This window comes from Acanthisitta chloris, unplaced genomic scaffold (assembly GCF_000695815.1).
Source record: "Acanthisitta chloris isolate BGI_N310 unplaced genomic scaffold, ASM69581v1 scaffold15880, whole genome shotgun sequence".
Lineage (NCBI taxonomy): Eukaryota > Metazoa > Chordata > Aves > Passeriformes > Acanthisittidae > Acanthisitta > Acanthisitta chloris.
In genome coordinates, this window is record NW_008651247.1 from 73832 (window position 1) to 100209 (window position 26378).

General features: G+C 40.8%; 2 protein-coding genes across 2 annotated transcripts in view; one reads left to right on the forward strand and one right to left on the reverse strand.

The window, feature by feature from the left end:
* Positions 1 to 1731: 1731 nt before the first annotated feature.
* LOC103800119 (cytochrome P450 2J6-like) lies at positions 1732 to 12811 on the reverse strand. Its single transcript, XM_009072484.1, has 10 exons — positions 12752 to 12811; positions 10572 to 10685; positions 9748 to 9910; positions 7510 to 7659; positions 6910 to 7070; positions 6022 to 6198; positions 5229 to 5370; positions 3815 to 4002; positions 2540 to 2681; positions 1732 to 1910 (listed from the first exon to the last, which is right to left on the reverse strand). The coding sequence occupies exons 1-10, from the start codon at positions 12809 to 12811 to the stop codon at positions 1732 to 1734; spliced, it is 1476 nt and encodes a 491-aa protein (XP_009070732.1).
* Positions 12812 to 18549: 5738 nt separating this feature from the next.
* The window catches only part of LOC103800128 (cytochrome P450 2J2-like), an 8032-nt gene continuing 203 nt past the window's right edge, over positions 18550 to 26378 (forward strand). Inside the window, exons 1-8 of the mRNA XM_009072497.1 lie at positions 18550 to 18720; positions 19775 to 19937; positions 20433 to 20582; positions 21964 to 22124; positions 23147 to 23320; positions 23551 to 23692; positions 24310 to 24497; positions 24937 to 25083. Of these exons, the coding sequence (XP_009070745.1) occupies positions 18550 to 18720; positions 19775 to 19937; positions 20433 to 20582; positions 21964 to 22124; positions 23147 to 23320; positions 23551 to 23692; positions 24310 to 24497; positions 24937 to 25083 (1296 nt within the window). The remainder of the gene's footprint in view (positions 18721 to 19774; positions 19938 to 20432; positions 20583 to 21963; positions 22125 to 23146; positions 23321 to 23550; positions 23693 to 24309; positions 24498 to 24936; positions 25084 to 26378) is intronic.

Here is a 26378-nt window from a genome sequence, read left to right on the forward strand (position 1 = left end):
TGAGATGCCTGAGACTTGGGTGTCAGCACAGCAGACACCAGCTACCCAATCACTTCACTATACTCATTTTTGCACCATCTATATATTAGTAGAAAAGCTGGAGCCATGTTTGGCAGTAGAGCACAATGCTCCCTCCAATCCTGACACAGTCTATGTTATCACAACATAGTGCAGCACCACACAGAGCTAGGGATGGATTAGACAACAGGAGAGCCACATCAGCTTGATCTGCTTGATCAGCTGAGCTTACACATCTCTCCTGCCAAGCAATGAGTAACTGCAGCAGCAGTAAGCTTCAAATCTGCAGGAGTCATGATAAAAGCACCTATCAGCCCCTACCCAGAAACCTGAGAAAGAAAGCACAAATCCTTAGAACACTGTCCTCCTTCATAAAATCAAATACATTTTTTAAGCCAATAGTATTACATTAAAGAAAGAAGACTCTGACCTGGTGGATAAACAGAGTAATGGCCACTAATCCTTAAGGATAATTACTGTAACAATTATAAAGTCTTCTCCTCAAGCAAGTGACTTGGTAGAGCAACAGAGCATGTGCTACACCTACTAGTAACCCTCACTCTGACCTCAATTTTTAAATCTTACTGGGTAAAAAGGCCAGCCTCTCAGTGATAGTGGCTTCTGGCCCTTGCCCTCCACTAGCCGTGCTTTGGCATTGCTTCTGCCAGCTGCACCTTGCACAGCTCTTCCCTCAATGTGCATTTGAACACAGCAGCTCTGCTAACAGGCTCCTCCGGCTCAGCTCTTGGAAGGCTATGTGTGTGCAGCTGCCTCTGTGCTCACAGAAAACTCTCAAGAACTTTGATTCTCACACAGCTTTTGGGAACCATTACATCAGTCTCCTGCCCTGCCCCTCCTTTGCAGGCACCAAGTTTTGCTCTGCAATGCTCCAAGCTGCCCCCTTAACTGTGCTCTTAGGCATCAATAAAGAGACATGGCTGGCCTAGACTACTGTGCACCATTGTCATTACAAACCATGCTGTGTGAGAGGACTCCCTCTTTCATTGAAATGCCCCTCAAATGCACCACAAGAATATGTCCCAAAAAAGATGTATTTTCAGGCCAGCCCACTCAGCCACTCATGCTTACACCCACTGTGTTGCACCAGCAGTGGGGCTCCCCTCTGCGATTCCCCAGCAGGGAACAGGAGGGGTTTGCTTTTGCTTTCAGCACAAGTCACAAGCTTCACATCCAAATGAAGGGTTGCATTGTTGTATATTGTTACTTCCAGTTTCAAGAGACCATCTCCCCATGGCTCTCGGCTAAATAGACAAAGCATCTGGCTCACACCTGGTTGAGACATCCCTCCACAACTCTGTATTCCCATTCAGCCATACCTAAGGGGTCTGGCAATGCCCAGAGCCTTCCCACACACCACTCTAGACTTGAGAATGTGTGGGAAGTTCTCTCAGCACCTCACTTTAATGTTCCTTCTCCCTCCAGTAAGATTAGTAAGACTAGACACCACAATCATTTTCTATGTTTATTTCATTTGTAACACAGAAGAATAAAATTTTTTACAAGTACAGGTATTTTCCAGACACAGGGAAACCAGAGTATTTTTCAGGGCTGGCTTCTTAGATTTATGACACAACCAGGACAGATTCACACTGAATTTGAGCTTAAAACCAAACCCACAAAAGCTTCACAAGTATCAGCACACTAACAAACCTGTGGCCATGCCTCTTCCTTAAAACTCTAATACCATACAACCTAGCGCAGAACTGCACAGAGCTTGTATGGATGGGGTTTCATGGTGCTCCCAAAGATAAAGTCTGTGTTGACTTCCTTTACTCCTTCTGGTACAGTGAACTTGAATGTCTGCAACAGGCTGCAGAAGATGATGAAAAGCTCCATCTTGGCCAGCACCTCTCCCAGACAAACACGGTGGCCTGCAGAGAGTGAAGGGAGAAACCAATGTCCAAATTTCTCTTCTGCCCAATTTAGACCAGAAACCTGAGCCTGACATTTTCACATCTCAGCTAAGGGCTATGACAACCAGGCTGTTGCCTCCTAGCATGATCCCCAAGAGCTTTTGTTTCTTTAAGCATCTGTAAACTCACACACTGGTGAAAGAGTGACTCCAGAAACTCCACAGGAAAGACACAGTCATCTGGGATACATTTGATCCAGCTTCTGGATCTTCTATTCATCTTTCTGCACTGATGAAGTTGGCATTGTTTATACAAAATAAGTCGGCTCCAGCAGAGCAGGCTGCCACAGAACAGCACTACCATAGCATCACGTGACATATGCAGAGAATGACCAAGGACAACAGTGAAAAGCCTCAGATTGGCAATTCTAGGGCCTTACTCCATTTACCTTCTCTGCATTTTCACCAGAATCTAACATCAAGTGTTTACATAGTTACCAAACAACTTATTTGTGCAATCAAACATTTTTCTGGGCTTGTAAAACCATGTGCTCCTGTAGTTTGGGATTACACTCTGCTTTGAATATAGTGAAAATAATACAGCTTCATCTAAGCCACACAACCAGGCTCAGTTCTCAGTGCACCTACCTGCTGAGAAGGCTAAGAAGGCCTCTCGGGTCACAAAATTTCCATCCTTGTCCAAGAAATGACCAGGGTTGAACTCATGAGGGTTCTCCCAGTATTCAGGATCAAAAAGAGTAGAGTCTATGTTTGCCATAATTAAAGTGTCCTGAAAGGAAGACACTGTTGGTGCAGTTTTGTCTCTCACAGATCAATATGAAAAGGACACAAACAGATTCTAGCCATAATTCCACACACAAAGAGGCATCAGAAATGAAAGATTATTTTGTTAGGAGACTAGAAAATTAATCTCAAACTGTTTTGAGGGGTTTTTTTCCTCAGAAAATAAATAAGCAAAGAAAACTTTAGTATTTCAAATTCAGGAATCTCTCTGCCATATTCCTTCATGTCTCTTATTTTCCTCAATCTGTTAGCAAATGCCCCAGAATGCAGACCACAGTCTGCAGTTCTTTAGCACCTTACCCTAAATCTAGTAAAATTACCTCCCCAGCTCTGACAAGTTTTCACAGTTTTGGGCAAATGAAGGACAAAGCCCCCTGAAAATGAAACAGTACATTTCAAATCATCTCTCTCAATGTGGATGTGGGAAGGGTATGCATGGCAAACACCATGGAAAAGAGATGTGCAGGAAGATGCCTCCATGGGTGCCTTTGGGGAGGTTTGGTATTCAGGTTAGGTTTGGAAATGCTGGGCAAGGAAGCTTGGAAAAGCTTTTAATTTGAGGTTAGGTGGCAGTTCAGAAGCTGTGGGAAAACATCTTCGTTATATTTCAAATATGATGCCAGAGAGCTGATTATCAGAAAAAGAAGTCTGGGGTGACTGGAGAGGTGCTTGGTGTGTCTCAGACATCACCAATGAAAAACATCATACCATGGTCCAGTTGTCCACATGGAAGACATTTTCCTGGCATTAATAGTCTGAGGCACCTTCCCTATGAACACAACTGACTATTTCTGGTAAGACTTCTCTGAGGTCTTTAACAGTGTAAGATCCCAAATGCTTATAAAGTATTTAAAATCACAGCTCCTGGAAAGTAAGACTGCAGCTCTCTCAGAGACCACTGGTTTAATTGATGTGAAACTGAGCTTTGGGCAAGCATTTTCACTCATTTATGAGAGAAGCCACAGGCCAGAGGGCATGGGAGGAGAGAATTACTGTCTGCCAGTGCCATCAACAACATCCATCCATCCTGAACTGGAGGGAATGGGGTTAATGGTAAACTGAACTGCAAGGACCTTAAGTTGGCCAAAGATCACACTGGAATAGAAAGCATATCTGTACCTTTGGAAGACGATACCCCAAAACAGTTGTATCCTTCACTGCTCTCCTAGGAATTGTGATTAAAACGATGCTGCTGAAGCGTATGATCTCATGGATCACAGCGTAAGTATACGGCAGCTTCTTCCGGTCCTCGTAGCAGATGAGATGAGAGGGACTCAGAACTGCATCCAGCTCTTTCTGGACTTTTTCTACCAAATAAAGGTATCCATTATATATGTATAAGAACACTGTTTTGCATGAAACACAGCTTTGATTTCCTTTTGGGATTATAGCAGTGATAGAAAAAAATTACAACATATAAATAATTTATACGTAGCATATCTAGAAGTCTAAATACATTTATACAACTCTCTGGTTATTTCCTGGCTGAAAGGTTCTATATTCAGAACATCTTTTCACAAGCCCAAATGATTTATTGAACTTTATAGTTCAAGGGAGGGGAGTGAACTGCAAATAAAACAAGAACTTCTTAGTAAGAGATCAACCCAGTTAAGCTATTATTTTTACTCTAGATAAATAGTCTCACGGCACACTAATGAGGGTGTTGCAAGGGAACCATCGCATCAAGCTAATACAGACATGCAATGCTGAGAACTGAAACAGGATATTACTAAACCATTGCCCACTGTTAATCTCCCTGGGCTATTATCTAAGTATCATCAGTAACAGAGCTTATACAGCCTCGAGAGGGTTCAGCCTCAAAGTCCATACTTAAAACTTAGGCTAGTAAGCTAAAAAGTTTTTATTTTATTTTATTTTATTTTATTTTATTTTATTTTATTTTATTTTATTAGAATCTGAAAGGTATGTGTGTGCACAGGGGTCTGTTCTTCCAGCATTCTGGCACAAAAAGCATGAAAAGAAGAATTTCTAGCCCAGAGCCTGAGAGTCAAGAACATGTACTAGGCTTAGCAATTCATCACCTCTGAAAACCCTCTACCAAATCATCCAAAATACTAAAATTGATGTTCAGCTATGCCCTTGTCTAGAATTTTTTAGTCATCTATTTGTCTTCCTATCATTGCCTTCCTTCTCTGTTTAACTTTTCCACATATTAGAATAAGGATCTGTATTACACGGAAATACAACTGGTGTCCCAGTTAATGAGCTCAAATAACATACTCTTACACCTTCTGGATACCAGAAAAGTCTTGCTTTTTCCTAATCCAAAATCAGATTTCACTTTGTTTCTTTTCAGCCTGAATGTATCTTCCATCGTACATTTACAGAAACAAAACTGTCTGACTGTTTTTATATCATTGGCTTATTTAAAGCAGAGCTCAAACATGTGATCTTCCAAAGAAAAAAGAACAAGAAGATCTTCCAACAACTTGATCTTAACCAAAACCAAAAAAGGACAAGAAATCATAATTGTTCTACTTGAATCACATCCATGTTTGTGTCTACAACTCACCTTGGATGTTGGGATAAACCACCATATAGAGCAGAGCCCAGCGCAGAGTGGTGGCCGTGGTCTCTGAGCCACCCAGGAAAAGGTCAAAAACACTCTGCACCATGTTGTCTTCATCAAATGTGGAATTGGGAGTATTTTTAGTCTGCAGGTGTCAATGAGAAAGGCAAAATGGGCACTGAAACAGACAGCAATCACTATAGCTAAAGGAACAGTATTTCTAGAGGACAGAGAAAATCTAAGTACTTGAGCAGAACACAGATCTAGGCAAAGACTTTCCTCAAATAAGTACATTGACACTGTTAAAGTACAGGCTCTGTCGACAGTGCTGGGTTTCTAAGTCCTGCTATGCTGCTGTCTAGAGTGGCTTGTTGCCTTGTTGCTAAATTCCACAGCAGAAAAACCTATTTCAAAGCAGGTTTATCCCACCCTTGACACTCTCTGCACATTTTCTTATTTCAGCTGTCTATTCCATATAAGATATGCTATCATTTTAAAAGATTGATGCTTTTTTCAGAGTACAGATTGCAGCTTTTCAAGGTCCTCTCTCCTGCTCACTGCCCAGCCCTCGCTAAGGATTCCACAGTATGACAACAAACCAATGTAAATAATGTGTGCTTCTAGGGCAAGTTACTAACCTAGCTATTCAAAGTTCATATGTTGAATCTGACAGCAGAAATTTTAAGCTGTACCTGTAGAGCTCTGTAGTAATGTTGCTATGTACAGACAACTGCAGGGAAGGGGCAGGGAACAGGTTATGATGGGATCTGTGTCACATGCAGCATTAATTACTCACTTTCTCTATCTGATCCAGGTAAAAGTCAATGAAATCTTCTGGTTCATCTATTTTGCCTTTTTCCCTGTGGGTTTTGATCTCCTGCCTTATGAAGGAACGAACGAAATCACGGGAAAACAGTAGCTTCTGTACAGGTCCTGGGAAATACTCTGCAACCCATGGGAAAGTTTCACAGATCTGTGGAGCAAACATTCAGCACAGAGGCAGTAAGTGACACTATATGAGAAACCTGTGGTAGAGACACATCATGGGTATTTTTGGTGCTAAATTGCTGAATTGATTTCTCTGGGAAAAATTCTGTGGCACCAAAGAGAAATCTTGGGTACATGTTGAGTACATGGAAGCACATTAAAATCACAAATTAAAGACAACAGTTTCCACACTGGATTCTTCCACACAGGATCCACACTGGATCCCTATCCTTACTGCATGCCTCCACTTGTATGTGCCCTGTTAGTTCACCAACGAAAGAATCTGCTTCCACAGATAGATGTAATGTATTAATATTTATAAATCTGATTAACATTTATATCTATTACCTTAGTGCACAGGGGAAAAAAAAAATCATTCTCTTTCATTCTCACACAAAGAGCATCACCTGTTCACCTTAACAATACTGGTGTTTCCATTGCAGAAAAGTCTGTATGCCAAGCACTTTGACTTTGCTGAGACATTCTGTTAAACTTAATTAATATAATATTGAATGATGTCAAACCCAAAGCAGTGCAGGACCAGTTCATATTCTCAGGCAGAATTTTTATCAGCATTAACTAATGCAACAACTATAACAAGAAATATAATAATAATAATGATGTAAAATGATATATTGCGATAAATAATGTGTTCAATAATCAAGTAAGTCGTGTTTTAAATGAGTAATTTTCTCACATAATAAACTTGGCTGTTCCCAAAAGCCACTATACGATTGTATGCTTCAATCAGCTGCTGGAAAGTTTCATCCTCCAGGGAGAAACGATGTCCAAAAACCACAGCACAGATCACATTAGCGACAGCATGGACAACGGGGAAGGAAGGGTCGACAGCTTTCCCTGCAGACAGAGAAAAGCATTCATCCTCAAAGCTCCTCCTTTACCTCCTTGGCTATCTGGGATGCAAGATCACCATGACTTTTTGTCATAGATGGCCTTTATGATATTTAGACTGTTACAATGAAACACCCAAAATTCACTGGCAAATGTAACCAAAGATAAACCTCACTCAAAAATGAGGACAGGAAGGCCTCAGAGCTTTAACTCTCAGCCTTGTATTTTTATTTGCTTTCTTTGCAGTTTTTTTTTTAATCTTGATTTTGGTGTTGATCCCAAAATACACATTGCTAAGATCTGAGTGTACAAAGTGTTTTGATAGCACTCTAAATCTAAGCTGTGCCCCAAATCCATTCCAATCTGGAGCAAAAATAGTCTTCACCCTTAGAGTCATGTAGACTATGCATTTTGTCAGTTCCCAAGCACCATGTCAATGCCATACCATCTTTGTCTCTGAAGAACTCAACCAGGTGATGGGCCTCGTTTTGTATCCCATGCTCCATTCCTTTATTCCCCATTCCCAGTTTTCGGAGAGCTCCAATTCCAAAATGTCTCTGTTGTTTCCAGACGAGACCATTCGAGACCAAGATACCTTCAGCCATCAAGAATCAATTTTATGTCATGCCACTCTTCATACAATTGTAAATGACAAACACAGTAAGAATCATCTTTGCGTTATGCTGCCACTCAGAGAGGAAAGCCATGTCAGGGGAGTGTTCTTTTAAGTGTGTGTTGTTAGAGAAATCACCTTGGTTAAGATATTCCCCTGCAAAAATCCCACCCAAATCCCTGGACTCACACCCCTGCTTTCCAAACCTAGTCCTTTCTGAATCCAAGCATCCAGGAACAGCCATTATCACTCAAACTCCACCCAGCAGCCTGCTGCAAGCTGCAGTGACAGTGTGGGCTGGTGTTGCTCATTACTTCCCCATGCTTTGAGCAGAAATGGATCTAACCCCTTACTCATATAGAAGGCTTATAGCTCAGCTCATGCAATCTCTTACAAGATCTCATTTGTCATCTTGTACAATCTCCTAATACAATTTAAACTTATTTGTGAGATATGTTTGCTGACATCCCTATGTGGACATTGCAGATGTTGACACAGGTTAACTCTACAGAAATAGCAAACACAGCTTTCCTCAAAAAAAAGTAAGTTCAGGTTTCTACCACCTGGAAACTCACAGCCAACAGAGAGATTTCTGCAGAGCTCATTGGGGAGGTCTGGGCACTTCCTGTGCTTGGACTTCCTAACCTTATGTAAAACTTCTGCACACCATTGCATTTCCTTGTTGCTAATGCTGCAAAAAATAAAAACTCTTTAATGGCTGGAGTGGATAATTGGTTTTGAGCACATGTTGTCTATTCTACACGGTCTCTGGATTTTAGTGCATCCTGCTTTTACCAGGTTGTTTATACTAGATAACTGAGCTCTTATCCTGGGCCAGGGCCCTCCTGGAAAGGCAATGAAGACAAGGCAAGAACCACCTAGCAAGAACCAGAGAAGGAAGAGCAGGCTTTAGCCAATCTGCAAACAGCTTCCTAGGACCAGAAGTCCTGTGGGACAGAAAGGAATCCCAGGCTCCTGTGCTGTGAGTCTACGTTCTAGAAGACCAGCCAGCATGGTTTGGTGGTGGGGAATAGTTCCCTCCACCAGTCTAACCTGCACCTGCCCTGGGATAACCAGCTTGCTCCCCAAGAGAGCTGCTTCACCAGAGTCTGGAATAACTCTCCCCTATTCCTTCTGCTGTCCTGGGAACCTGGGCTAGCAGGAAAGTAGCCTGTCCAACAGGCAGGTATTTGTGTGATGGAGAGTTGCCAACCTGCAGCTGAGCTGCAGCTGCTTGCTAAAGCCATCCCTGCTAAAAACTTGTGTGTGCTAGTGCAGCTTGTCACAGCCCAGCTACTTTGCTCCACAGCACCCAGATAAGAAGTGGCAATACAGATCTTTCCAAATGACTGAAATGGCCTCAGACTTAAATCATCTCTATTCGTTAGAGAGGTTTTTTCTCTTACTTACATTAGCTAGTACTATAAATTAAAGCTTTCCAGATTGTAGTTCACATGCAACAATTCCTGACTGAAGATAAAGCTATCTGCTCTATATTCTCTGGGTAACAGGCTCATGGAAACAAGTTCAATTATTTATGTTTTAATCACAGCACTGTCCTAATTCTCCATCCACCACAAGTCAGCAGTGTCTGTGACAGCACACTAAGAAGCTCTGAACAAGGCTATGTTGCACCTACCTGACTAACATATTTCAAGCTCCAGTGACCTTGCTGTGACTTTTGCCTTGTTCACAGCTCTGTACATGCTTTCCTTACAGCAGCCTTTGCTGTAAACAAACAACTGGGAGCATAAAGAAATGCTTTAGCCTCAGCTTGCAGAGGAGGCTGCAAGCTCCAGATTATTTCAAATCAGGAAACACAGACAACACTAATAATGAACGAACCAGAGCTAGATAGGTACAAATATTGCTGCTCTGATGAGATTCTGAAATACCTGTGTGACAAAGGAACTCTGAAGACTACTTAGGGTAATGCTACCAAATGATACGATTCCACCTGAGCGGACAGAATGAGCCAAGTGGGAACTAAGGGCTTTTCAGTAAGGAAAAACATGAGAGGGAACAAATAAAGGCAAGGATGAAGTCATTTCACAGACATGAACATCTTACCCCTTCCATTTGACATTTTGTTAAAGAGATAGGTCTGTAGTCGTCCAGAAACATCCTCCGAGTTGGTGGTGAGTCCATTCTTCACAGCTTGGAACCCATACAGCACCACCATAGGTTTGTGACCCAGCCATAGGGTAGAGATGTTGCCATAGGTTTTTGCCAGCTGCAGGTTAGATCAATGCCAAAAAAATGCCCATGGGAGAAACATCAACCAACACACACACATGACATTACTCAGGGGTTCAGGAGATGAGAAGGGGCAGTGGCTGTGCCTTGCAGTGTAGGTGCTTATCACAGTAAGGTTCTGGGCTCTCTCTGGGATCCCACTATTCACAGCAAAGTGAGTGATGACAGAATAAACACACTTCCCCTTTTTTAAAACTTGCCTGGATTACCTTTGTGTTACTAACGGCTAGGTAAAGGTCCCTGAGTGTTTACAGATCTGTATGAGGTTTCATGTGAAATTTCACCTGCCCGTTCTCGATTCTGTTTTTCAACTCCGTGCTTCATTTGCTCAGGCAACAACCACAGCTTCATGAAATCACATATTCCAGGTATCACTCCCCTTCTAGTACTGCAGATTTCAAGTTCCAGTGGTAGGAACTCTTTCCTTCTTATACAGAAATACTGTCAACTGAGCCAGACTTCATATGAATTAGACTATCTGTGGGGTTTACTTAACTTGTTCAGGCATTTAATTTAACTTCCACGATTCACCTTCTCTCAGGATTAAGTTCTCCCTGCTACCACATCAGCCTATCAACAGCCATCACCTTACAGGTTTTGCCACAATAGCTCTTAAGTTCACATCTGCAAATACATACCTTTTTCAGGCTCTCATGATCAGCTCTGAACTTTGTCCACCAGATGCTTCCGATGATGGGAATTGGGGTCGGTCCAGGAGGAAATCCACGACTCTTCCATTGCAATTTCAGGAACTGTGCAGTCAGAAGAAACAAAAACAGGGATATGAGAGTGACACTAATCATGATTTCACACCTCCAAACTCTTACCACTGAGAAAACTGCTATGAATTTGTCTGTGGAAATGACTATATTATTCTTAACTCTTCCCTGTCACATTGAAGCTTTCTGAATTTTTCACCTCTCTTCTTTCCTACCACTCTTCCTGAGCTGAGAAAATGAGAAGGGATCCCATTCTTGATTGTACTTAATATATCACTATGCTGCAATATGCTAATAGCTAATAGCTACCATGCCTTAAAGACCCAGGAAAGGCTAGAAGGCGGATCCCTCAGTCAGAAACATCCCTTTGAACAATCAATTTGATGAAATGTGTCACTCGAAACACTGACTACTTACACACCAGGAGCTCAGGTACAAATCTGCAGCTCTCATCCAGCTACAGACAGGGACAGGAGCACTCAACAGGCAGCATTCTTAGGGAAGAGGCAGAAGGAAGCAGTCAGTAGCCTTGCAGAAGAGTGGGTGCAAACGCAGATTTGAGAACCAAGAGCAATGAAGTGTTGCAATCTGAGTTTTCACAATAGACAATACAGATGAACTGCAAATAGCACAGTGAAGAATCAAATATAGCTAGTACTATTGACAAATAGCATAACAGATCTCATATCCCAGTTCATCCCGTCTCAAGAGACACCACTGAATTTTCGTTGGAAAGATTCTGGTGGAAACAAAATGTTTTTCCACCCACCAAAGACCTGGCTGCATCCCTGATCCATGCTTTTCTGAATTCCTCAGGTCTACACACCAGAGCTCATCCACAGCTGGCCTGCAAGCCCAGTGCACCTGGAAGAAGTTGGATTCCCGACAGCAGCTTATTCCCACATTCCAGCAAATGCTAATAGGTCAAAGAATCTCCCTCTGGTTTAACCCCACAGGTTACTGCTGGAATTTTATTTCCTCAGCTGGGGTCCCTCTTTTGAACTCAGGTTAGATTTTTCTAACATACCTCTAAGTAATGTAATTACCTGAGACCACAGCCTAAATGACAGGTCAAGAAAGAGACCTTGCCTGAATATTGTTAGATCCTAGGAGCTGCTTTTTAACACAACTTGCAGCAGCTTGCTGCCTTGCAGCACACCACATTCCACCTCACTTCTGTATGTTTGGAGCAGCACTTCCCAACAGTGGCTGCCCAGGGGTTGGTGAGTATGAGAAGGAACAAAATCCAGGTCTTCTAGCAGAGGGGAGGTTGCAGTGTGCAGTCTCAGAGGGTCTGTAAGAGTCCCAGGAGAAGAAGTGCTCTTGCTTATTCCTATTTTACATGTGGAAAACTCCTGGGGGGATATCTCTGTCAGAGATACAGGTCTTCAGAACAACACAGGGGTGGGTTCTGCAACCTGATGGGCTGCAGTTTGCCTCATGTCTGTTACCCCACTGAGAGCAGAAGTCCTGGCAGGGCAGTCCCACTGCACTCTGCAAACACAGTGGCCTTTGCTTTTGTTCTGACCAAAATCTGCCAAAAGCAGCAGATTGCCTCCTCCCACAGAGTGCAGGAGGGCAGGGAGCACAGGCCAGTGCCCTTCAGGGATCACCATACTCCTGGATAAAAGAGCTCGGTTGCTTGTTTGGAAACAGACCAACAGCTCTGCTGGCTGTTTATAATACCAGGTCTAGAGCTGGATGCCTCTCTCAGCAGCAAAAGTTTTCAGTGTGTCAGTTGGGACTGAGTTCTTGTCCACTATGAGGCTTTTTGCCTCAGCTTCTGCCTTGTCTCTGTAGCAGGAGTCCTGCTCAGCCAGAATTAATGCCAGAGTTTGTCATTCTTTACTTTATTTTTAATTCACAGCACCTGAAGCAGCACATACAAAGACCTCCTCAATGCTAAAACCCCCCTACAAACAGTGGCAGTTCTTAGAAGGTTTCTAGAGTGCAGCTAGTGGAATAGGCTGTTTGGGATGTTGGTACCAAGCTGCCTCTTGAAGAACAGCAGACCTGATAGGGATGGGGCTGCCCAGTGCTCCCCAGAGGATATTATGTGCTGTCTTCTTTAACTCCATCAGGCAGGTGAATCTAAATGCCTGCAAAAGGCTGCAGAAAGTAAAGAACTCCACGTGTGCTGACACCTTGCCCAAACACATACCTAGCCCTGCAGAAAGGACATGAAAGGGCAACTACTGATCTTAATTGCGGCCTCCACCACACCCCTGTTGCCCTGCCCTGCACTTTCTCTGAGGCTGCTGCTCCTCCTCAGAGCAGAGATGTCCCCACGGGCTGTCATTCTCTCTCAAGATTTGCTCTCTAAAGAAAACTCAACTCATTCTTGCAATTCCATTTGCATAATACATTGGTGTTACTTACTAGCTGGCAGAAAGGACATCAGGCACATTTTCAAAGATTTTTTCACGTATTAATCATTCATCCAAGGTCTTCAGTAGCATTCAAGGAGCCTATCTCAACCCCTGCTGAGAAGGGCAAGAAGACTTCTCTGGAGGAAAACAATTCCTTCCTCACACAGAAATTAGTCTGGGTTGGATTCCAGAAGTTTCTTCCAGTGCTCAGGAATAAGCAGGACAGTATATATTTGCAATAAGCATACTGTCCTGTGAGAAAGGAGGAGTTGGTCCTAGGCTGTTTCTTAACCTCTCTCCTGGCAAAGTCATCCAAACAACAAGTCTTACCTCAAATTTTTTGTTCTGTCCACAACTTCTGACATTCCAAGTGCAATATCTAGGCTACTAAATACTGCTCAAAAAACCTGTCAAAAATAATGCTGAAGCTGCAAATATTCCAAGATTAGGAAATGCTAGAAATAAGACTGTCTGCACAACTTTACTTACTTCCTCCTGACACACCAGTGAGAAGAGGGTAACTTAATGCCGAGAAAAGGCTGGAAAAGAACTACTCAAAGACTTGTATCTCTGAGTAGCAGGTATTTGTTTATTCAGCACTGCGCACAAGGGGGATCGCTCCACCAAACTTGTGCTACCAGGGGCAAAAACTTCACAGTTTTTATACATTAAATGTTCATATATATTCATTCTTTCCAGGAATGGGTGGTTATTATTAGAATTTGTTCTTGGAAGTCATTATCATATGCTCCTCCTCCGTCTCCTCCCTCTTGGCATCAGTCCCATGGTCCTGGTGGTCGTTCGGTGGTCGTGAAGATAAAGCGCCTCCTCTTCCTCAGTACCCTTTGGACACGCTTATTATGCAACCATTTGTACAGTTTTGCATGCCTTGCTGACCTTGCCTCTATCTTGAACATTTTGTTTCTTTATTCCACACCCCACATGGTCTTAGTTTTCCTTCCACTGCCAAGGTTTGAGTCTAGTTAGTTCTACTGCCTTATAGATAAGGTGCATCGTTTCGACAACCAAGCCAAACCAATACCATTAGTGCAGCTTTTTATCTGTACTATGCAATTCTTGCTGTCTTGCACATTAAGCTGAAATAGTGCTATTAGTAAAGTTATCCTTTGTTCAATTCCTGCTTTCAGTCTGCTTCTCGGTATCAAACTGACCTTTAGGATGGTTTAGCCTACAAAATTTTTCTCTCTCTTCAGTTCCCCTGCAGCTGATTGCAGTGCACTGACAAGATTATACAGCGTTTCAAAACCCAGTGAGACTGAAAGGACACCAGACCTTCGTAGCTCCCACACCATCAGGATATACAGTGCCACAGCATCCGTGCAAGGGCTGCATTGCTTTCACCTAAGTAGCACTGCATGGCAAACCCAAAACAGACAAACAAACCAATGGAAAAGCAAAATGAGGAATGTTTACAACAGTCACATTCCTTCCAAATAGCTAGGGCTCTCACATTTACTTATCCTGCTCTCACTGCATGTCAGTGATGCACATTGTCTCAGCCTGCTACACCCTCAGACACATGCCTGAAAATGAGTAACTCGATCACAATCCTATGTTGGAAAAAAATGGCAAATTTCTCTAAGATTACATATACCAACTGGTTTTACTTTGGGATGACTGGGATGACTAGGTGTTAGTAACAGAAAGGGTTAAAGTGATGGATGTTGTGTTCTATGTAATGCAGAGTGATACTATTTAAATGAACTCTGTCAATGTGCACAATCTGTGAATTGAGAACCAAAACACAAATAAAGTAACGGTGAGATCAAGCAGGTAGAGGCAGGTGTTCACAGAGAAGCTCTTTGCAAGCAGGCTGTCTTGGGGAAAATCAATTTTCCTTGTTCCAATGTCTTCATTAGATATAAGCAGCATCTCTCCATGCAAACATTGCTCATTATTATCTGGCAAATACTATTGCAAGAGCTCACCAGCAGAGGTGGCAGATGTTTAGACAGCTCAGAAAACCTTTTCTAATGAAGGTTTTGGATCGTAAGAGTGGGAAGCAAATACAAGAAAGGAACAGAAGAGAAACAGCCACACCTGCCATCTATGTCTTGGCTTTCATCAGTCAGTCTTAAGCTCTTTTGAAAGTGAATGTCAGGGTTGATTAGGTCCAGAGAGATAAAGCAAGTTCCTGAGGGTCACAGACAATCTACAAACAGATCTAGGAACGGGATTTGAAGTTCCCAAGTCCCATTCCACTACTTTGTCTATGCAACCCAAAGAGCTCATCAATCTTCAGGTCCCAACAGCACAGATGACAGCAGGAGGCAAAAAATCTATCTAATTTATTTACAATGCGTGCAAGTAAAGTTCTTTTATCTCAAACTGAACAGAAACACTGGATGGAAACTTTGTTTGCTCACATTTCCCAGTCTCATGTTCACTGTAGCTCTGTGCTCTAATCCACATTCTCCCTCTGTTTGTGCTTGCTGGGATATACAGTGTCTGTGTAACTCTTCCTTCAGAGAAATTCTAACACCACTGACCAGTTAACAGCTCCTGTTATGAAGCTCCTGAAAGACCAGGGGGTGCAGGGGAAGAAGGAACAGCCAAGTTGAGAAATCCAAATTAGGGTCTCCACTGGAAAGAATAACAACAAAAACCAAACAAACCCACAAAAATACCCCAACCAAATCTGCTTATCAATGTCTGCTCTGTTTAGTTTGGCACCAGGCCAGGCAGTAAGCACATGACCATGCCAAGAAATATGTGCACAGCTTGGAACCAGGCGGTGTGTTCTAATACATGCTGAACCTGACACTGCAACAAATAATGAGCCCTAGTTTTATGGCAGAGCAGATGACACACACACTGGGCAGAGGTGTGTCAGGAACACTTTCCACCCCCAGCATGCCACATTCATCATTTGCTCCACACCTTTCTGAAGATGCTGTTCTTTCCCTGTCCTCTGCAGCTGCTGCATTTTCTTCCCACTCATATGACCTGAAACCTCCATTAGAAAAGCAGGTTTCCTCATCTGTTCAAAACAACCAGGCTTAATATCTGTCATCTTAACTGGTGAGCTCTTGCAATAGAATTTGTGTAAGAGGAAATCAAGCAAGATTTATTTGAAGAGCTACTGCCATATATACTGAAAATATTTAAATATGCAATACAGAAACAGCTTTCTTGCTTTTCCCATCTTTGTGAACTTCTGCCCAAGCTTTTGTGACATAACTGCCTCACTGTACTTCAGCGTGCCCACAGCTCTCACCTAGCAGCAGGAAAACACACTACCCATCATGCCCAAAAGGTCAGGCTCAGGCTAAGCCTCTTGTTGGGCCCAGCCCTACTCAGCAGGACCTACATGTCTCTCACCTTAAGTGCTTCTTTTTCCCTTTTTTGTTTTCTTTTTGAAGTTTCATCATAATCACCCTTATTAATAGGTAACTTCAAGGCTTAACTCATCTTACTTCTGGTAATCTGAAGTGTATAAATCATACCCTCACTGATGGCATGTGTGCTCAACAGCTCTCAGGGGTCTTTCACTATTGCAAAACTTGTAAACTTAACAAGTGATTCTGTGCACAAATAAGAAATAGAACAGTACTCATTTCCTTTTAACCAGACAGGACTGGCTGGATGGAACAGAGAGAAAAAAAAACATATGAAGAAATGAAGTTCTGATGTATACAAAGAGCAAGCGAAGTTAATTAGATAATTTCATCAGGTAACTCATTTAAAGTCTCAGACAGCACCACAGTCTGAAAGAAAGGGCGGATAAATGACTGCTCAATAGCATAACTCAGTAACACTGCAATTTTCAGTAAACATATGGAACTGTCAGAATTGGTTGATAAAACCATAAAAGTTATTGAATTTTGAATTGCTTCTCTCAGTTTTTTGTCTTTTTAACTCTTCAAGTGTAAGATTCATAGAACCATACTGCTGAAAATGATGCCTATCAAAGTTTTCTGTTTCCACTTCTCTGCCAAAAAATCTAAAGAAAATCAACAGAAAAGGCACAGAGACATGCTCCTTACCCTCTGATGGCTGCTATACTTCCACGCTTTCTGGAAAAGCATCTGCATGTGCCACCCACTAAAGCAGAAGAGTTGTGTGAAACTGCACAGAGAAATCAAGAGGTGGCTGCTCAGAGAAGCAAGTCAAGAAATGCTGCAATGTTCCTGCTGCTCTGCAGCCCCCTGAAATTGTCCCTGCTCTTCCTGTTTGAGTCTGAAATTATTGCAGTCCTCTAGAAAAAAAAGAAAAAAAACCAAATTCTCATCTAAGCATTTTTCAAGACCGAATGATGATGCAAAATTGTATTTAACACATTTTCTTTTGCTAACACTCCTCCTCCCCTCGAAAAATGGAACTTAATAGAAAACTAAATGCAACGAGTGTCCACAGCTGTAACTCTCAGTTTCCTGAAGCTAAAGGGAGTTCTTAAGAAGCCCGTGGAGGGCATTAAACCTTTATATTTCATGATCATAATGTGCATCGAGTCCAATCAATAACCTTGATTTTGCTGGAGCTTTTTGAGCTGCAAACTCCAGACTGGAAAATTCAGCAAGAATTCTCAGAGAAATTAGGATAAAATTTTGAAACAGGCAACACGTGTGATTGTATGGATTCCCTTAATCTATACAGGCTTGAAGATACATCATAGCTGAGTTCTTGAACAAAGCATTGAAAAATCCAATGTAAGGTATCAGGGAGTATGAAGATACCCCAGATTATGGGGTCCACAAATCAGTGAAGGTTAAGTTTTGCCTCTTTCTTCAGTTTATTTGTTCTTTTCCACAGATACAATAGAACCTGTGCATCATTTCACCTCCAAAACTTGCACGAGAAGATTTTTAATCTTAGAAAAGCATAAAATAAAATTAAAAAGTAAAATTTACAAAACTCCATACAATCTCCTGGACAGTAAAATAATCTCTCATTTGTTTTCTACATAATAGAAATAGGATACAACAAAAGGGGAAAGTAGATACTCTCCTAATTAATAAATTACCCCTTCATTTTCTTATTGAAGACATACATTTAGCTTTATGCTGCATGAATTCAATTCTTTTTCACCTCAGGGGCAATATCCTAATGGTCATGTTTTATGTAGATGTTTCTTCTATAAAAGAAATGACATAATAGTTGCAGCATTTCAGAATGGCAATAAGTAAGGCACTTAGAACACTGCCTGAGGTGTTTGCTTTGTGCAAGAGACTTGATAACCTTGGGCAACTGTTGGGTAAGTAGCATTTAGTCCCAGGATCAAGACTTAAGAAGGAACCAAAATTCTTAGTGGAAAGAGACAGATCATGACTACAGATCATAAAAAAGAGGGGGTGTGGCTTGGCTAGCCACAAAGGATCACATATTTCAGCTTTCTAAGGGTTTCAGCTTGGGGAAACTGCAGATTAGCAGAGAGAGAGAGGGATGGCATTCTTAGAATGAGTTTGGATTCAGTAGAATCAAACTCATCTACATAAATCCAAATTCTCCAAACAAGTCATATGCAAAAGCAAAAAAAAATAACCAGTGAGAAGTTACGTTTTTTTAAGATGTTGGGGATTGCAGAGATTCTGATAGCTCTGGTAGTGTGTCTCCTGATTCTGCAGTTCCTAAGGCTGCAATGGATGTGTACTCAGCTTCCTCCAGGACCAGTTCCCCTTCCCATCATCGGCAACCTGTGGCTGCTGGACTTCAGGCTTCGTCGGGAAACTCTCACTAAGGTATTTATTTGTCTCTATGATTGAAAAACAGTCGAAACCTATTTTAACTTATACTGTGCACTGCATGGGTACAGGCTAAACTGCTATTTTTTTAAGCCTCAAACTTCATTTTTGGCCAATTTCAAAGACTCTGAGGACCCTGCATTATTAAAAATATTTCTGAGTAATAAACACTCTAATTGCTTTACTCCTTGTTATTTTCTCTCTCTTTTGGCTACATTGTCACAAGCAGTGTCATAGAATGCTTTTCCATTGACAGTTTCATCCTGTTTCTGTGTGGATATCCAGCCCTGTAAGACACCTCTCATAGATCTTCCCTTGCCTGACACCAGTGTCACTGGAACATCTCCAGGCCATGAGTGATCCCATCTCCGTTAGAAGACCAAGCACATACTCTGAACAGACTCTTTTTTTCCTTATTTATACAGCAAAAAGATTTCTTGTCTGCAGCAAACAGATTATTACTAAAACTAAGCAGGGAAATCTGTTTGCTGTTATGCTCACAGCATAATTGCTTTATAAACCAATTAAAACTACTTTTAGAAAGTAAGGAACTTGCTTCAAACTATTTCAAGGGAAAATACAAGCATGATTTGAGGAAAGACAATAGGAAAAACTAAGAAAAATCATGTGGAAACTATAGAAAAGGAGGAAAAAACCACTTTTGTTTTGCTTTCTTTGGAAGTAAGAGGCAAGAAAATGCCATAATTTTTGTTCATTAATGAAACAAAACAGAAAACCTCTGGGATTTTGCCTGTATTTGTTTGTTCTTTGATTCAGAGCTGACAGAGCAAACCTGCTGTTCCTCTTTCTGTGAAATTATCTGAGGTCTTCTTCTGAGCGATGTCCTTAGTACCTATTCCATAAAGCACATTGGCCTCTGTTCCCAAAGCACTTTAGTAACAGAAGGATAAATATTTCCAAAACCTGCAATTCCATTAGATGTTGGCAAACAGGTTTAGTTACACCTACAGAAAACTCTTAAATCAATCAGTATTTAAGTGTATGGCTTGCCTGGGTTATAGTTACTAATTTCATGTTATAAATTCTCCAGTTAACCAACATCTATGGAAATATCTACACGCTGTGGATGGGACAGACACCTATGGTTGTCCTGAATGGATACAAAGCAGTCAAAGATGGCATCGTCACCCACTCGGAGGAAGTTTCTGGAAGACCTCTCACTCCTTTCTACAGGGATATGATGGGCGAGAAAGGTACAAGGTGTGAGTTAGACAACACTGAAATAGAAGCAAGTTGTAAAGAAGAAAGATGTTTTCCTGTACACACACATCAGTTACTGCTAGAGTCTCATAGTGAGAAGGTTCCACGCAAAGCTCAGCATGTTAGGAAAAAAACCTCAAAATTTCTCCTCTGATAACACATACCACTGACTTTTCTTCCTTCCCAGTAAGTCCAAAGAAATATTTACCTGGAGAAGTTGCCCTTCAGTTGTATCACTTCTTAAACAGAAGCCTGAATTCTATAGACAAAACTGTTCTGTCCTTACCAAAACCACTCAGTTTCCAAGGTCACATTTATGAGCAGCTATATAGGTGGGAGTCATAAAATCCTCAGCTTGAGACCAAAACTCAGAATCTAAAATCATGGTATCTTGTTAAAGAAACATAACCTCGTTTGAGTCATATTTTGCCTCCTGCAGTGAAAGGATTTCCCTTCCCAGCAATGAAATAAATGTTTGTGTTCTCCAGGTATTTTCCTGACAAACGGGCACACCTGGAAGCAACAGAGACGCTTTGGCATGACAATTATAAGGAGCCTGGCACTGGGAAAGAACAATTTGGAGCATCGAATTCAAACAGAGGCCTGTCAGCTTGTGGACACCTTTGCAAACACAAAAGGTAAATTCACTAGAAGAACAGCACAGAAGTTTTTCTGAAATACTGGGGGGGGAGGCAGAGTAAAATTTCCACAATACATTTTTACAAGTAATATAGATATTTTTCATATTAGTAGGACTTAATTGGCTTCTTAACTGCATTCTTAAAAAAAAATGTTTTGTCTGCACAGTGGGCAACATAAAATTGTTTTCTGAAATAAGGATACTTAAAAAATGTTTATTATCAACACAGTCTTGGGGACAGCTGGTAAGGATTCTTACATTCAAGGAGTATAGACAAACCCTATGTTCTTCTCCATAAAAGACACAGTGTGTGACTGCTCTGAGTCATCCTAGGACAGCAGGCCTGTAGGATTTGGCAAAGAAGGAACCCCAACACAAGGAATGTATCATTCTGTTGTCCAACAAAACTGCTTTTAAAGGTCTGGATGAAATAAAAACCAGTAGAATTTTAGCAAGATGCCAAAATAAATCAATTAAATATAAATATTCTGAGCAGCCAAATTCCTCACCCACATCGTGTTCCATACTGATGTGAAAACACAGAGAGGTTGCCTGAGGTCTCTCCAACTGTCCCTGCACCAGGCTCATCTCTCTTGTGAGGACAACACATTCACACATCTTTAAAATGCAGGAGATTAAAAAAAACATCAAGTCCCTGTACAGCCCAAATCTTTGTCTTCCATGTAATTCTTCCTCGATTTCAAACTCAATAAATGCATTTACTCCCTCAAGAATAACCAAGAGCACTGGACTGAAGTCAAGGATGTGTTTTCCATATGATTATAATGCAAAGATTTTCCTTGCCATTGAAATGTATACTTTATTTTTTTTCTGGATTTAATCCTTTTTAATGGGAGCTGTTTTCCATCCCATTATGTGGGTGTTGTCTTTTCAGTCTGTGGGGAAAAAAGTAGACTGCTGAATTGTTCAGTTGTACTTGAAAACCAAAAGGAGACAAGTCATTTCAACATGGCTAAGAAAATAAAACTACATCATTTTTTCCTGGGATTTTTGAGGGGGGTTATTTGTTTTGTTTTTTAATTGCCAAACTTAAATATCTGCCTCCAGATTCGAAGGCATATGTTCTAATACTTTGCTTGTATTTCCACACAAGTCAAAGAAGGGAAAAGAGATCTAATGTTTTTCTTCTCAAAACTGATAATCACTGTATTTTACAAGAGTAAAGAGCAGATTAAAAATTGAGATTCTCTGCACTTACAATTCCTGCAGTTAATATGTATTAAACTAGGGTTCACCTGTGTGACATTTATCTAAAGTAATCTGATCCCCTATTATTTTTTACCATTAGAAAAAAAGTCTTCCTCATTTTTCTCACCGTTGCCAATTCAGAAGTACTCACAGTAGCTCCTGTATTACAGGCAAACCTTTTGACCCTCACACTCCCATCGTTCATGCTGTTGCAAACATCATTTCTGCTGTTGTTTTTGGTCATCGCTTCTCCAGTGAGGATGAATCTTTCAGCAAACTTATCAAAGCTATTTATTTTGTGATCTACTTTCAAGCTACTATCTGGGGCAGGGTAAGAATCTAAGTTTCTTGTTCTTATTCCTTAAGGCTCATTTGCACTTCATAAGTCAAAACAAATTAGAAGTCAGTGATGATTATTCCAAAACTTTTCCATACCATTGTTCTGTAAGCCTTTGTGAAGTAATAAAGTAATACATATCTTGTATATGTCATTGCTGCCTTATAATCCTTCCTTATGTCCATAAATCACGTGGCGTAAAATTTAAATTCTAGGTCACTATGTTTCACAGATCTCCAATCATTTGCAGAGTACTGTGTACAATATCATTTTTAATCCTTAAAATGAAAACAACTTCTCAAATTTAATTTTCATTTAGTCTTGTGACTACACAAGTGCAATCAGTAAGAATTAGGCCTTCAAAGCTCTGTTCTTTTGAGTAGATGTCTTGGAAATTCTTATCTGAGTTATTCTGAGGTCCTTTTAAGATACAGATTACAATTTCATCACATCAAGAAGAATATTTTAGGTTCTTAGAAGCCTATCTGTTGCCTATGTTGTGCAGATCTTGGCACACTCACAATCTGTAACATTATTGTGTTCTCCATGGAGAGATATCTTTAAAAATGCCAGTTGACCAAGGAAGTGCATATCCCCAAAGCTCAGGATGATGTCTCATTTAAGACACATCCTACTTGGTGAGGAGAGTAATACAGTTCTATGTTTCAAAAAAAAGCGTTAAATATTTTTAATAAATAAATAAGGCACTTTTTGACGCTTTAAAAAAATACAGTAAAAAACCAAGGTTGAGAAAATCTGCTTGTGAGCCAGATTCATCCCCAAATTACCCCAATTCACTCATTTTCAGAACCTCTGTTGCATTATTAGGCACTCGTTCACAAAGAAAAATGTGATCACATTTCCAGAATTTAATCTCTCCCTGACTTGTGCCTGTTGCGGCTCATCCTGATTCAGAGCCCATGTGTTGCAGTGACTTCACAGAGTCATCAGGAAATCAGAGTTGGGATCTCAGGTTAAAAGAACTCACATTCCTTCCTTTCTGTTTAAACCCACAGCTGTATGATGCCTTCCCATGGCTTATGCACCATCTCCCAGGGCCTCATCAGAAAGTGTTTGCATACAACGACTTCATGCACAGTTTAGTCATGAAGGAGGTCCAGGCTCATGAGAGACAGAACACAGGTGATCCTCAGGATCTCATTGACTTCTACCTAGATCAAATAACAAAAGTAAGTATCCGTTTGTCACACTCTCCCCTCCTTGGCCTCAATGCCTACTACAAATACTTGCTGCTCCAGTAACTGCCACGGAATTTTTACATGGATGCTCTTTTTGTGCAGCACCGAAGGTGTTTGTTTTGGTAGGCTGCTCACTGTATTCACTAATGACAATTTCTATGTGACTGATGAAATCTCTGACATTATCCACTTCATAGTCTCCTTGTGAACATACCCTACAGACCAAAGATGACCCTACTTCTACTTTCAATAATGACAATATGGTCCAGACTGTGGTTGATCTTTTGCTGGGAGGGACAGAAACAACCAGCACCACCCTTCTCTGGGCACTGCTCTATATGGTACAATACCCAGAAGTACAAGGTGAGCAAAAGCATTATCAGAGAGAACTGCATCCAACACCATAATGAACATTATTAGGGTAAGTATTAGCTCAGTCATTTGCAACACATCAAAATAACCCTTGACTATGCACATAAATGGTGGTACATCAACAACTGAGTTCTAAAAAATGGAAGGTTAATATAAGAAACAAACAAGAGCTTTCCCCTCCAGTTCACCAGAAACATTAGCAGAAATTAGTAGTAGCTACAGTTTTATTTCACTAAAAAGGATTAGCAACACGAAGTAACAAGTTTGACATTTCATATGCAACTTAACCTCCAAACCTTAAAGTGGAAAGGTTTTTAGAAGATACCTGATGTGTAAACCTGTAGTTTCAAATTTTAATACTTTTTTTATTGAAACATAGAACTGTATTATCCTCATCACCGACTAGGATGCGTCTTAAATGACACATCATCCTGTGCTTTGGGGATATGCACTTCCTTGATCAACTGAAACCAACACAGCAGCCAAACCACACACCAATGCATTTCATAGCAACATCGTTTCTTTTATTTCCCCAGTCCTGGATATTCTCATACAAAAATCTGCAAGAAAAAAAAAAAGAGAGTTCAAATATTTTCATTTCTCTTCAGAAAAGGTTCAAAGAGAGATAGAGGCTGTTCTGGAACCTTCCCACCTTATCAGCTACGAGGACCGCAAAAAGCTGCCATACACAAACGCGGTGATCCACGAGGCTTTGCGGTACAGCAATGTTACTTCTGTTGGGGTCCCTCGACAGTGTGTGAGAAGTACAACTTTGCTGGGTTTTCACATTAAAAAGGTACAGAGTGTATCTCCGTGTTTCTTAAAGCTTTGAGCTATTAATATTTAGAATTCATATGACATTAGCTTCTGCAGTTCCTAGCTTTGCAGAAAGAGAACATGGCAACGTGTCATAGGCATGAAGAGTGAAGAGTATAAAAACCAAACAGAAAGGTGTTATGATTAGCCTGGCAAGCATGTAAAGCAATCCAAGCTCCACACTAGCTTAGACATGAAGACACTTCAGTAGTCCTGACAAAAGATAACTTAGACAAAGGCAAACATACAATAGGTTATGACAAACAAGGGTTTGTTATGTCTGGATGTGCACTGTAAAAGACCCAGCTGAATCTAAACATGGGGCTACAGGCACAGGATGCCAGAGTGTCTAATAGAAGGGAAATCCAAAATCAATTTCAAACATACATGGAAAATAAAATCTCCGCTGCTTCTTGCAGGGCACACTTGTATTGCCAAATCTGCACTCTGTGGTGTATGACTCTGAGCACTGGGCAACCCCTTGGAAGTTTAACCCAGACCATTTCCTTGATTTGGATGGCAACTTTGTGAACAAAGAGGCATTCTTACCTTTCTCAGCAGGTAACACCTTGACCTGTTGGCTGTGTCTTGCAGCAAGGTTAAAAACACTGTTGTAACAGTTTAAAAACATACACATCTGACACAAAGATTTAAAATCAGGTCTTCTGCTGTAAGAGCCAAAAATATTGTCTTGCATTTTATCTTTTTCATACCTTGCAACAGAGGACAAGTATGGCCAGGAGACACAATGCTCTGTCCTTGGCATGCATATGGTGTCTACGATAGGGTATCTGAGCTGCCTAGTTCTTAATGTCTACCAGTTTCTCCAACACACAGATTATGAAGAAAATCAGCACAAACATGAAGCTGGCATCATTGCTAAAAATCAAAATATAAAAATTAGACAATAAAACCGCTGGGAAACAGCTGAGAGGTTTTTGCATTACTATGACACATTATACTATTACACACCTGTTGCAGATAAAAAGGAAATAGCATTGTATACTTTGAAAGGAATTAACATTGTATACTTGTACAAAGCAATGTACAAAGCACTCAGATTAAATGTAGTAAATCCAGATTTTAAAACCATTTGCCTAAATTGCCTGCAAATCCCAAAATCATCTTTGCAAAATAAGTACTTAGCAATTCACTCACCAAATGCCACTAGTTCCCATGAATCGAGACAACTAATTTGGGCTACCATTTCAACCCAGGCAGAGAAAGATTTGTTTAACTTGCTTTGGTTAGTTTCTGTTTATATAATCCAAACATTTATATATCCTGAATATCTATCTTTCAGTGGTTTAGTCTGGAATATACAGATATCCTGAAATATGCTGTAAAAACAATAGGCCCAAATGAGTCACTGAGTCTATACATCACTAAACATACCTGCATTTCACTCCCTTAGCTTACACACCTGCTCCTGACAGTGCTAGACATCATGGGCTACAAGGACCCAATATACCCTTCTGACCTTCTGTAGAAGAAAGCCTTCTTGGCTCCAGCCCTGCCTCCTCAAAAACAAAAGATAAGATTCTGAAGCCCTTTAAAATCTGGCTTAACTGAGAAGCAATTCATGGTTCCTACACAGCAGGAAGCAACAACAGAAAGGGAGAATCTCACACATGCTCCAAGGGTGAAAACAAAACCAAAGGAAACAAAACCAACCAAAACACCAAACCAAACACTTGACATAGAGATGTATAGTTTCTCAGTTAAATGTTTCCCCCACCTCCCAAAGAAGATTCTGTTCTTTCAAAAGGAAATAATTATCTTACATTAACAGAATTTACAGAACTCGGTATAATTTTGTGTGAGTTTTTTTTACAGAACTTAACTTTATCCAACTAACTCT